The sequence below is a fragment of the Motacilla alba genome, chromosome 9 (assembly GCF_015832195.1).
Source record: "Motacilla alba alba isolate MOTALB_02 chromosome 9, Motacilla_alba_V1.0_pri, whole genome shotgun sequence".
NCBI lineage: Eukaryota > Metazoa > Chordata > Aves > Passeriformes > Motacillidae > Motacilla > Motacilla alba.
The window spans coordinates 10,900,936-10,913,848 of NC_052024.1; the positions used below are offsets into that span (position 1 = coordinate 10,900,936).

Here is a 12,913-nt window from a genome sequence, read left to right on the forward strand (position 1 = left end):
AAGGCATCTTGATATCCTTTGTGTTCTTACAGTATCAATGCAAGCAGGGCTTGTGTCACTGCAAGATTAAGCAAAACTTCAAAAAGAAAATGGATGCAGGTTACTTTTTTCTTTCACAAGCTCCTAATGTAACAAACACGTTCCCTTTTGATTGCATGGAAGTATTGCATGGCCATGTAAAGTCGATTTCTTCTTGCAGATCTTAAATTCTGTTTAATATGTTAACAAAGAACTTAGATGTGTGGAAGAAGATAACCTGAACCAACTTGCAAACTGTCAATGCATACATAATCTTAGTCATAGAGAGCATGTATTAAAATTGCTTAATTTATGAGAGGCTTATGAAATACAAATTTCTTATTATTGTTCTGTTTGTAATGTCCTAAAAGTAATGCAATAAAAGACACAATGTGCTTTGACATGTGCAGAGCGTGTCCATACATGACTTATCTGTTGTTAGTTTATATTGGTCTGTCATAAATAATCTCATTCCCACACAGGCACTACTCTTGGCCTATCCAAAACCTTTGCTGTACTCATAGAAAAATCTTATTGTCAATATGCACAAAAGCTCCAAGTGCATTTTAGCACAGGCAAGAAACATTCAATTTGAAGTGAAAATGTATGGTCACTTTCTGGTAACAAGCCTGCATAACCCCTACCAGCACCCTGAGTCCTCCTGTTTAGGTGAGGGCACGTGGGTGCCATGTCACTGCTCAGAGAGGGAGCTGGCACACCTGGGGTCACATTCCAAGTACCTCAGCAGCCATGTCCCATACTTCTGCATCTTCTCTGCTGAAATCCTCAGCTTCTTTGCTCTCTGGAAAGCGTGGCTGGTCTTATTTTTTACTGGGGTTATCGAACCAAATGAAGGAGTGGAGGCACTCCACGGGCCTGTACAATGCTGTAGTAAAGAAAAGAGTTATTAAGTAAAACCAATCAAATGGCAGAACATCAGGGTTAAGAAGATCCTACACTGCTAGCAGGGACAGCAAAACCCCTACCATGATTTACACTGAATATAATGGAATATTTATAAGCAATGTCATCACATTTGGCATGTTTCAGGCAGCAATAGATAGACTTTATAGGATGATGCAGGAGACCTTGAGAGATCGAACTGCCACAGAACCAGCAGACCTAACTCTCAGAAAGAAAACATGATCTTTACACTGTCTTGATATTTTCTAGGACCAGATTTATTTAATAAAATTTCCAAATTAACTGTATTTTGAATAGTTAACTAGTTTTGGTATTTTATAAAGTATTCTCAGGTACATTTCTGTTGTGTTGGAGCATCTTCATTCATCTAAGGCTTCCAGAATGAATCAAATTTGCCAGTGGCACTGCTAACAGGATTCCAGATACTGAAATCTTCTAGAGCAAGACCCAAAATTTGTAATGTATGGGGGTTTTATCTTCTCTTCCTCAGCTGTTTTTTTGGTCAGGGTGCATCTGTCTTCTTACTGCCTCCTCAAACTGTGAGTTACCATCTTACCCACTTACTTAGTTCTACCTTTTTAACAAGTTTTAACAAAATGAAACCATTGACGTGGGGCCCTTTGTCAGTTTGCACATAAACAAGAAAGAGCCCACTAATTTCTGTTGCTCCATTGGCTGGTGCAGCCCACATCCATCATTCATTAAGACTCACATAAAAACAGATGGACCAAAATGAAAATGATCACTTCTATGCAAATGCTGTTGCAATAATTTACCATATGACCCTTTCTCATCAGTTCCTCCTGTACTCCTGCAGAAGATACCACTCTCCTCGAAATCAACAGACAGAACCACATGCAATGATATCACTTGATGAATCATGTTAGATTTGTGGGTAATTTGAGCTTTAGGCAGTCATGGGATGTTTCTTAAGGAGTTCTTGCTAAATCATCCCACCCTCGCACTACAAACTGTACCAACCCAGCTGTTCTTGGGGCTCCATGATGAACTATGATGAAAAATAACACACAGGAGAGTGCCAATCAGATTAATTCCTTGATAAGGTTCATAATGTGGCAACACAGTTTGGCATGACCCAGAGGGAGCAAGTAATAAGAGACTGGTTAATCCAGGATTATCACTAGAGGATTGCACATCAAATCTGTGCCCACATGCATGAGGATTTGCACTGTGCCTCAGGCACAAGCGGTCCTTCCCTTCTGCCAGTTCTGCAACACAAGTAAACTCTGACAGGAAATTAGGTGGACTTTAGGACAATTGAGTTGTAAGCCAAGAATTTATCTACCAAAGCAAGTGAAGTGAAAACTGGTGTACTTTGTTAATGTTTCATAATTTGCCCATTATTTTTACTCGGTCTAAGGAATATCTGCATTTGGAGGACAATGTGTATTATGTATTAACAAGATAGCGTTCATCATCCTCTGGATGTCTCTTAAGGAATTATTGTGTGGCCTGAAAATGACATAACTATGAATAATTTTAAGAAAAGGAGTGATTGAGTTCCTGTATATATATATATATGCGTGTTTGTGTATGTACATACAGATGAAGGTCATGTGTAACTAGAAAATTCAGGGCTGAATAGCTCTTTAAAATAACATTTATTTCAAGTCTAGAAATTAATGAAAAAATATTAAAAAGAGAGAAAAATGGCTATCAATGAGGCTTAATTAGAACAAGAGAATGGATATACTAGAAGCTAAAGGGATGAAAAAGCACTTAAGAACTATAGTTTCAGTAAGACCTAGCCATTAAAAATAACTGCAATGACACAAAATACAGGACTAAGTGTGATTATCAACTTTCATAAATCACTGCCAATGTACTGATGTTTTATTGATCAAGTTTTTACCAGAAAAAAAAAGTTTTAATGAAAAATGCTTTTTCTGTCCTTTCAAATAATAGGAACCAGGTTTACTAAATGCACTTGGTGGCACTGTAACCATTCCTTTGATTTGTATCGTATTTCAAAGCAGAAATAAAGCAGGAAATTTGTAAATTATAGAAAAATAAGAGTAAACACCCACTTAAAAATTGACAGCAATAAGGAACTGTTGTTGGAACCATGGATTCTTTTAATAAAAAACAGCCACTTACCTCATGATATCAGATTCTTCAAAACATTTATCAGTTACAGTCTCAATATTCAAGGGTCCTCATGCACCTGAATTTGAATTCTTTTGGCCAAGAGTGTGTATTCAGACTGCCCTTATGCCCTTGATGTCACTGTGTCCCCTTTCCAGATACAGAAAGAGAAGAACATAACTGTTTCTCAGTAGTATGGAAGGCTGATTATGGAATACATAAGGAGATCACATTGCAAATAGAATTAAAAAACATCCTTATTTTAAGTAACAATTATTTCTTTGAGATTCTTCACCCTCAGGGGTCATCTATATAGTAGTTCAGATCGACTCAATTAAATTGAACAAAAGTCTTGTAATTTTTGAATGGAAGCATCCATCCAAGACTTACTCTGCAATACGTGATAATATTTTCAAGTTATCCCTTCATTTAAGTTGCTTGAGTTTTCTTTATATTGCTATATATTGAGTATATTGCTTTACAGTGCTACATATTGAGATGGCAGAACTCACCATGCAGGGTAACAGCAGCTAAGACTTCATTGACTAATCATGTGAAGACAGTTTATGAAATGCAGGATTTTATCTTGGTGTGTTTAAGTTGAGCAATATGACCTGAGTGTTCACACCATCCAGACTTGTTTTGTACAGAAACACCAAGTTGCATACACACTTAGATAAAGTTGCAACAGCTGGTGATGCTAAGAGTGTACTCCCATCTTTATGCTGGTTGCTTTAAACAAGCTAATTCACACTAAAATGTGTAAGAAAGACATGAACATTCCGCTTCTCAGCCACCAGCTGGTTCTCCACCTAGTTAACAATCACTAGGACTGAGCTTACTGGAAAATAATCTTAATGACTTTTCTATGGGGTTGGGTTTTTTGTAATCTAATTGGTGACAAGGCCAAAAAATTTTTGGAAGATCAGTATGTTAAATGCTTTTAATTGCAAGGTGACCAACAGCCTTTTGAAAAAAAAATTTGTATTTTGATCACAATTACAGTTCAAAGTCATCAAGAAGCAGGTCCTGCTTCTGATAATCACAGAAACTGTGTTTCAGGAGATTTGATTAATATCATAAACTTATGAGTTGGAGCATACACAAGTTCCCACATAGTGTTTGGAAATAAAACAGTGAAAATAGGTAATGTTTCTTGTTTCAATATTTAATCCAAGCAGACACAGACAGTTTATAAAATTACTCTATTGCATTAGAGTTCTATATAGCATTTACGTTTTATGAATGTTTTTCCTTCAGTGTAGCATATATTCATATTCCAAAATATCTTTGCACAGTCTTTGTGCAACTACATGCTAAAAATCTGCAAATGCACACTTAACACTAAACAGCACAAAAAATACATTCTGTATCCATTCATATGCAAATTTAAAACATTTCACTTGGCAGATAAACAATGAAAAGTTATTTTAAAAAAATCAGAAACTACAAAAATGCGCACATAAAAGTCTTCCCTTTTGGATTTTTAGTAAAATACTGCTCTGTATAAGATCTAATGAAAAACTCCAGTGCTTAGAAAATACTTTATATCTATGAGAAAAAGAAATGCCTAAATTTATATCTGTATGAGCTAAACATTATGACCTTGTTAAAATATAATAATGAAATCAAAGGGGACATGGCGATGATCAATGCAGATGTCACATCTACCAGGACATGTAAAACTGTAATTAACTGGGCACCAGGCAGTCACTTTCATAGAATAGAAAAACTAAAAATCTGGGACTAATACAATATGCAGCAGTTACAGAATAAAGGGTTTAACCACCTAAATATACTACATATAGCAATTCCAATTGAAGAGGGTGCAGAAAAAAGTAGAATAATTAATAAAAATTGCTGTGTTCACTGGTACATAAGAGTATAGCATCCTCCATAACTTTCTGTCTCAAAAATCTGCATAAATGGGCTGTACAGACACATCAAAATTCTGTGATGCAAGAGTCTAACACAGCCTCATCTCTGTCAGGGAAATTTTCAAATAGGTATTTTCTTTTATGATCAGATCATTCAGATAGATACAGCGGACCAATTAAATGTCACATAACCACTTCTAAAATACTGGCATGGCAGCATCATATCAATCTTATGTTGCTAATGAGAAAAAAAAACCCAAAAAATACAACTTTCCCTTCACAGAATATGGCTTTGAACTTCTTGAGATTAGATGACTATAAACACAACAACAAAATCAATGTGATTTCAGACTAAATGTAGACTATTCCACAAGTTTTGTGATACTAAATAAAATAAAATTTCTTAATCTTGTTTTTACCTCTGTGATCCTTTTTATAGGGCTCGCTGCTATTCTACAAATACTGCTGAACCAACAACCATTTTGGAGAAATGAAAATTAAAAAACACTGTAACACAGTAATAATGTGAAACTTCATACAACAAGAAATGGAAGCAAAAAAACAAATGAAAGAAAGTCTATGGACTTGCACACCCAGAATGAAACCTGATCAAAAACAACAAAATAAATCACTCAAGTTTGCTTTATTTCTGGTTCCTGGGCCTTAGAGAAAAATACTTCTTTTTCTAGAACAGATGAAAAATGAAATTTAATCAGTGCCAGTAAGCAGCACCAACAGAGGTTTCAAATTTTTTCTTAGACTGAAGATTTTATATTAATGTCCATAAGACTGGTAACATGTGGGTTAAAAAGAATACAAGGACTTCTGAGACTTCTTTTTTTCCTATATGAACAAAGAATCACATAGTTCTGTCCAAAAATTCAAGTCAGCTTTTTGTCTGAATATTCTTATGTAACCAATAGCAACACTTCCTGATAATTTAATTTTGCAACACATAAATTCTCTCACAAAACTAAAAAAAAAATATTAAAAGTCAACAAAAAATAATCTACTATAGAAAAAGGTTTAGGGCACAGACTATTAGAGGAAGAAATGGACTCTAAGTAAACATAACTTTGACAGCCATCCAGCAAAATGGGTTGTCCTTTTGTCTCACCATTTTTATAATTTAGAAAAAAAAAATCAGGCTATCACAAGCATTTAGGAGGCTATGCACATCTGTATTAGATAACTTTGTTATTTTATCATCAGAAAACAATTAAATTGGTAGATTTAAAAAAAGTTAAATGTACTTTACCAAAGGGATTTCTATTTTGCAAATATAATTTTTTTATTCAATACATCCTATAAATTAATCTCCTGGAACAGACTGTGCAGGAGCAACCAGTTTTTGCCACTCCAATACCAGACATACAATAACACCTATGTTCTGAAAGCTGTAAAGCTGTTGCCCCCTAGTAGAAAACCCAGCAGTTCCTACTTAGAGTGGATTTGGCAGTTTCTTTGTAGTCAGCTTAGTTACACTGATTCAACTCAGAAGGACCTGGAGTGCCAATATAAAAACTGCATTTAAATAATTTTTACTTTCTGTCTTATTACACTATTTAAAATCAAGCTAGAGTACAAAATGTCATGCTAAACACTGTTAGATGCCCAACTTATTACTGTTCCACATCCCTCCCAAAAAGCACATCCAACCTGAGTTAAGGCTGCCACTGTTATTGCTGCTTACCCGATAGTGTCTGTAAGCCACTGTTTAGAAACCTAGGCACAAGGGATGGCATGGCAACCCTAACTCAGTATTTCCTGGCTTTTGCTAGTTTAAGTGAAAATAAAACAAATTTTTAACATAATTTTTATGGTTTTAATGACAACCTGAAAACCATAGCAAATAAAATGTATTTCCTTCTATATTATACTTAAAGTGGCTGGTCTTTTTAATAGAGATTTCTGATTTTTTTAAATGATAGAACATAACAGTGGGGAAAGAGTTAGAGATAAAATACACCTAGCTACCAGATTTATTCTGAAGATTTTGGTGCGCCAAAATTGACAGCCAGCTTTCTTGGTTTTCGCTTGCTGGAAGTGTTTGGTGTTGATTTGTTATGAGGAACACTTGGAGTAGCCACATTGTCTTGAAATGAAACAGTGGACTGAGCAGCTTGAGGAGATTTTAAAGGAGCTGAAGAACTATCTTGCTGAATGTGGTCAGAAGACATTGGCTGTTCATTCTTTAGTGGTGCAGCTTGAGGGGAACTCTGAAACTCCTTGAGTTCAAAGTTTTTCTTGCTAGCAGCCCTTTTTTTAGTTACCTTTAAATTAAATAAATATTATTTAACAGAATGCATTCTCAAAAAACTGCAAATATTCCACTTTCAGAAAACATGCACACATATCTTAACAATAATTTTCTAATACTAAATACTACTTTACAATGTGGATGTTGTATTAATCTTGTAGTCACATTTTTTTACAAAAATACAATATTAAGACAAACCTGCTGCTCTTACCTGCAGAGGTATAAACTGGTTGTGAGAACCGACTGGTATAGTTCCTGCAAGAGACACATTCCCTGGATAGGTGCCAGGATAATAATGCTTAGGCACTGGAGTACTCCAGGACACTGGACCAAACATGTGAGATGATGGAGGCATCATATTAGCTATGAAAATAAGAAACTTTTAGCTCTCTTTCCTCAAAAAAAAAAAAAAAAAAAAAAGAAAAAAAAAAAAAAAAGAAAAAAAAAGAAAAAAAAAAGAAAAAAAAGAAAAAAAAAAAGAGATACGAACTTGCCAAGAGCCCAGGACAACTCCAACTACAGCTGTCTGCATGTTTATCTTTCTAGCAAAGCCTCATATGCTTTGTATTTATTTCAAAATACCTAAGTATTTATTTATTTATTTATTATCAAAAGCCCCCAAACAAACAGAACTGCACCTAGATGACAACACAATTAAGAGCACTAGAGTCATGGTATCTGCATTCCAGAGTGCACATAATGTGGGATCTTCACATCCTCGGCTGAGCCAACTGTATTAGCAGAAAGCTGCAAGTTTAGGCCATCATTTTGGAACACAGCAACAACAGAGAAACCCCACAGAAAAGAGATGTAGCACCTGCTGTTTGAGTTTCTAGGATGCTACAGCAGTGCTGACTCATTAATTCCTAGCTGTGATGGGAACTTCAGTAAAATACAAATAAGTGGGAGCCAGAATACAAAACAACAGCAGCGGGACTTTCAGCAATTTTTGGGGGTTACTTATCATGCTCATGTTTGGCAGTGTACAAGAGGACTGTGAGGTAGCACTTCAGTGACAGTTAGTAATAGAGGGATACAAACAGCATTGCAAGGAGAAACATTAACTATATGGCGTGGGGGGAAAATCCATGTAAAAACAAGGAGGCTATTTCTTACAAATTCTGGACTGGGGACTATCTGCTTTCAAGTAATTACTGTTGTTTTGAAGGGAAAAAAAATGGAAAAAGCACCTAAGACTAAATAGATCAATACATTCTTGAGGAAAAGAAATCATTAATTGAGATGATTCTTCATATTGAATTAATATGCACATTGATGCAAAGAGGATCATGAACTGTTTTCAAAACTGGTCAGACAAACAAGTACACATGGAGACCAGAAAATGGGGCTTTCTGGAAAGCATTCATTTTCATATAAAGAACCACCATAATTAGAAGATATAGTGATATTATTTGAAATGTGTACTAGTCAAACACCTACCAGGGGGCTGTGCAAATACTGGAGGAATTGATCCAGGTGGTACAGGAACTCCTAGTGGTTGGTAATTTGGAAACACTGCTGGAGGTGGAGGCGAAGCAAAGTTTACTCCTATAGAACCCTATGAAGAAGGAAACAGAGGTTTACCAACAGATGCAATGCAGAGAGACAAAGATTTGAAGAGACTTGTCACATCCTCACCAAGCGCTGTAAAGCAAAAAGCGCAGCTTTCTCCTTTGCTTCAGCTTCGGAATGACACTGCGGTCCATGAACCAATAAACCATTTGACAGCTTTATGTGGCAAACTGTCATGGTCTAGAAAAAAGAGAGAAGGTTTTGGAGGCAATTTCTATTGCTGACAAACTGTGAGACAGAAACAGAGATTTGTTTGTTTGTTTTAAAAAAAGGCAACAAAGGGAGCTAAGGTTTATTTTCAGATATATTTCAGCGGTCAGTCCAAATACTTAACATAGAACAGTTGATAGAAAATTGAGAACTTGTACTTTTTCAGAAAAAAACATTTTACCTGTGGTGTTTTTAGGAAAGAGAAATCTGGTTGTGACATTCCAAGAAGAGAACAAATACGAGAAAGCTCAGAAACAGTAGACAGTGCAGGCTGTGGACAAGTGAAAGGGTGACCTCCAGTTTCTATTGCTGGTGTGTTCTGGGGGGGGCCTCCAGGGCTATGCTTGTTCATATAAGCAGCTGACAAAAAAGGAGAAAAAAAAAAAAAAAAGCTGTATCACAATTATTTCCTTCACTAAAAGGATGGCATCTTGGTTATTAGCAAAAAACAAAAACAAAACAAAAACTTATTTGATTTTTCCCTGGTATTTTCATATTGTTTAACAAAAACCAAGAGACTATAGCTGAACAGAGTTTTAGATCCAAATACAGAAGCAGAACTAAAAACAGATGGAAATTTTATTACTCTATTTTGATAAACCGTACCCTGCTGAAACTGTGTTCTAAAATGTCACTACAAGGTGAAGCTCTGAATTATAAGCTGATGGTTACACATACCCATTTTTTTTGTTGGTCTGTATTGCACAGCAGCTCCATGGCAATCCTGTCTACTAGAAGGAGCAGGAACATCATTAACTTGTGATTTCACTTCATTCTTTGTTTGCAGATCTGAGCCATCTATCTTCAAAATCTCTTTCAGCATCTGCGTTCCTTTCTTTAAAAATAAGATAAACCACTCAGGAACATGCTGGCATCCAGACAACATGACCTTCTTAACATTGATTATCATAACTGGTAACAGAATCTGACTTTTTATTTTCCAATCAGTTATATTTTACCAAAGCAAAGGTAACAGCATCTTAGCATAAACAAATGCATTCGCTAATTTTCTTTGAGAATAGCTAATTAAAAATCATTAATACATTTTAAAAAGCAGTATGAGGTTTCATGAAGATTCTTTAAATAGAAGCGCTGATGCTAAGACAGCAGATGCTAAACTGCAATGTAATGATTCCTGCAGTATACAGACCATAGCAAATGACTGTGGTGACAGATGTTCCTCGTTTGTAGCTCTTGCTTCCTTGGAATAAGTCTGCACTTCATTTTCTTTGGAAATTTTCAAAGAAGCTAGAAGCCTTTCCAGTTCATTGTCCTTCTTAAATTAAAGAAGAAAAAAGGTACATCAACTAAGTGTATTTACAAGCAGATGCAAGAGGAAGGGGTATCAATTTGAGGTTCATTTTATTCTCATTCAGATTTTTCCTCTCTTAGGTTGGGCAGGTCACAGTCATGTCTGTTCCGAGTGCAAACAGATATCCAGAGTCTGAATCAAGTTCTGCGTATTAAAATTGACAGAATTGATTTAAAGAACAATTAAAGTTACACAGGTTTTTTGTATTCTTTAAACATGAATTTGCACACAAGTAACCAGGAAGAACTGTAAGAAAATGGACTGGAATCTGAAGTTACTCAAAGAGCACAAGACAGTCAACTCCTTAGATCCTACCTTTCCACCTGTGCAGGGACCATCAACTGCAGCCTTCTGAATTAAAGGCATGTTGGGACTTCCATTCCTCTTCAAAAGTTTGACATTGTACTTATTCACACCTGCGAAATTCTGAAATAAATTGCAGTCATTATTATTGAATACTCTATTACTCATTATAACACAATCATGTTAGAAATGCATCTGCAAAGAGCTTTCTCAAGCTAATATTCTTAGAGGATTTCAGCTTACTGAACATCTAGCATTTGTGTTTTCCCATTACAGCATAGCTTTTAGAATCTAAGAGGAATAGTAAAGTTGTTTGGTATTATCATACATCTTATGCACTTTCTCTCATATTCTGTCTATAAACCTCTAATGAAAAAAATATCTCCAAAATAAATTTGCTGACTAAAAGAATCAACTAAGATGCCAGTTAATGACAAATGTGTAAAATGATAAATCACATCAGAGTAAAATGAAAAGAACAGATTGACTCAGTACAGACAAAATTACCTGTTGGTTTGACATTTTATTATGTGGTTGACTTTCACCTCTTGTAGTTTTGGAATCTTCTTTAACTACAAAAGAACGCATTATTTTGAAATGCTCTTAAATGATAACTGTCAAGAGTCAAAACAATTAGTAACTCCACACAAATACACAGAGTTGCATTAATATGAATGGTTTTATCAAATGTTTAATTTTTACTTCATAGGTCATTTGGTGCATGTTTTTCTTCTAGAAGAAAATAAATTTAAGTACATCCAACAATATATCTAATTTTCTAATTAGATAATAATTCTAATTTACAAATATGGTCACAAGCAGATTTTCAAAGACACGCATGTTTTTTTGTTTGGTTTTTATATTAGATGGGTGGCAAGTCAAGAGAACACAGAACAACTTACCTAAAAGTTTTGGGATTACATGTGGAACAATCTAATATACACACCAGGGACATTATTTGACAAAAACAAGTGCAATGTAGTGTTTTTAAAAATAAAATAAATTATTTCCTGTCAGTAACTACAAAAAACCAAAAAGCTATTCAGACATTTCAATGAAGGTCAGATAAAGCAAGTAGTTCCCCTAAACAAAATTTCTAAACATAGTACTTACATTTTTTGTAAGGCTCCTGTTTTCTTTGCTGACATTTAAAGCTGCCATCATTGAAGCCTGGCTTGTAAAACTGATGGCCAGTTCCCAGCTTGATTTCCTGAGGTAGAACTGCACCCTAGGGTTTCAAACATCAAAGCTTAACCAGAAAATTGGGTACCTGTTATTTACATAGTAGTGCCCTATGACTACCCCTTTCCAGAACTGTGCACACTCCATGTAACACCACTTTCATCCAGAGGATTTATTTGTAACATGAAGTTTTCTGATACAATGAACCCATGTATGAAATTAGGTACCTTCATATTTTGAATGCAGAGATCTGTTAAAGGTTTCTATACAAACCTTCTCATGCATGTTTTGTTGAATGTGATGAGACTTCCCAGAACTCTGCAATGACTGCCATATGCTGCAGAATTCATCATCTTGCTTACTCTGTGCCTGTTAAAATAAAAAACAAGACCCCAGACAAACTCAGCAGCAATAAATTCAACTTTTGAACAGCTAAGTACATACCAAGACATTCTGGAAATTGTAAGGTTCAAGTTTAACAGTCCTCAGATGACAGATATTTTCATACTGACACTAGTGCAAGTTTCAGGTAATTAATTATGAAACAAGCTGTGGTAGTGGATTGCAGTTACAATTTTTACCAAGAATTATTACTGAAGTGAAATGAGGTTAGTTTGATGATTAAGTATAATAAAACTCAGGTAACAGTTCAGAATGGTTTCAAAAGCATACTTTCATACTGGGAGTATTCTTAGATTGTATTATTAATGATTTCTTTTGTAAGACCTTGCCAGCAAGGCTCAATTACTTCATTACATTACAGGTATGTTACCACAGAACTGAAGCCCAGCTATGCAAAAAACACTTTTAAAAATCTAATATCTAAACAAGGATAACACAAGATATTATATTCATTCAAGAACTGAGAGCAGTTCTGCTCCAGTCTGTATCTGAACTAAAACATCTGATGTATTAAAACAAAGCAATTTATTACCCATGAGAAAATGACACCCACCCTGAACAGAGGCCCAAAACAGAGACATTTGGGTCCAATACTAAATGAATCCGAACACTCACTTTATTTTTCTGATTGCCACTCAGAAATGATCCTTTCTGGGGTGAGTTAGAGTTGCCCTGATTTTCAGCCCTGAGATTGTAATGCTGTCTTCCATTCAGTTGCTAAATTATTGAGAGAAAAAAAAAAAGAAT

General features: G+C 35.2%; 1 protein-coding gene across 8 annotated transcripts in view; it reads right to left on the reverse strand.

The window, feature by feature from the left end:
• Positions 1–12,913, reverse strand: part of XRN1 (5'-3' exoribonuclease 1) — a 42,112-nt gene that overhangs the window by 2,654 nt on the left and 26,545 nt on the right. For 4 of the 8 annotated variants that reach the window (XM_038145561.1, XM_038145562.1, XM_038145558.1 and 1 more), the window contains 12 exons: positions 12,782–12,883; positions 12,038–12,133; positions 11,696–11,810; positions 11,090–11,154; positions 10,595–10,705; positions 10,118–10,243; positions 9,646–9,802; positions 9,149–9,327; positions 8,824–8,937; positions 8,626–8,743; positions 7,397–7,548; positions 4,196–7,198 (listed from right to left, as the gene is read on the reverse strand). In XM_038145561.1, the coding sequence (XP_038001489.1) occupies positions 6,908–7,198; positions 7,397–7,548; positions 8,626–8,743; positions 8,824–8,937; positions 9,149–9,327; positions 9,646–9,802; positions 10,118–10,243; positions 10,595–10,705; positions 11,090–11,154; positions 11,696–11,810; positions 12,038–12,133; positions 12,782–12,883 (1,626 nt within the window). In that variant the 3' untranslated portion in view covers positions 4,196–6,907. Of the gene's footprint in view, positions 1–758; positions 905–3,060; positions 3,199–3,222; positions 3,691–4,195; positions 7,199–7,396; positions 7,549–8,625; positions 8,744–8,823; positions 8,938–9,148; positions 9,328–9,645; positions 9,803–10,117; positions 10,244–10,594; positions 10,706–11,089; positions 11,155–11,695; positions 11,811–12,037; positions 12,134–12,781; positions 12,884–12,913 lie in introns of those variants that run through there. The other 4 variants (XR_005257961.1, XR_005257962.1, XM_038145559.1 and 1 more) reach the window with 4 other exon arrangements.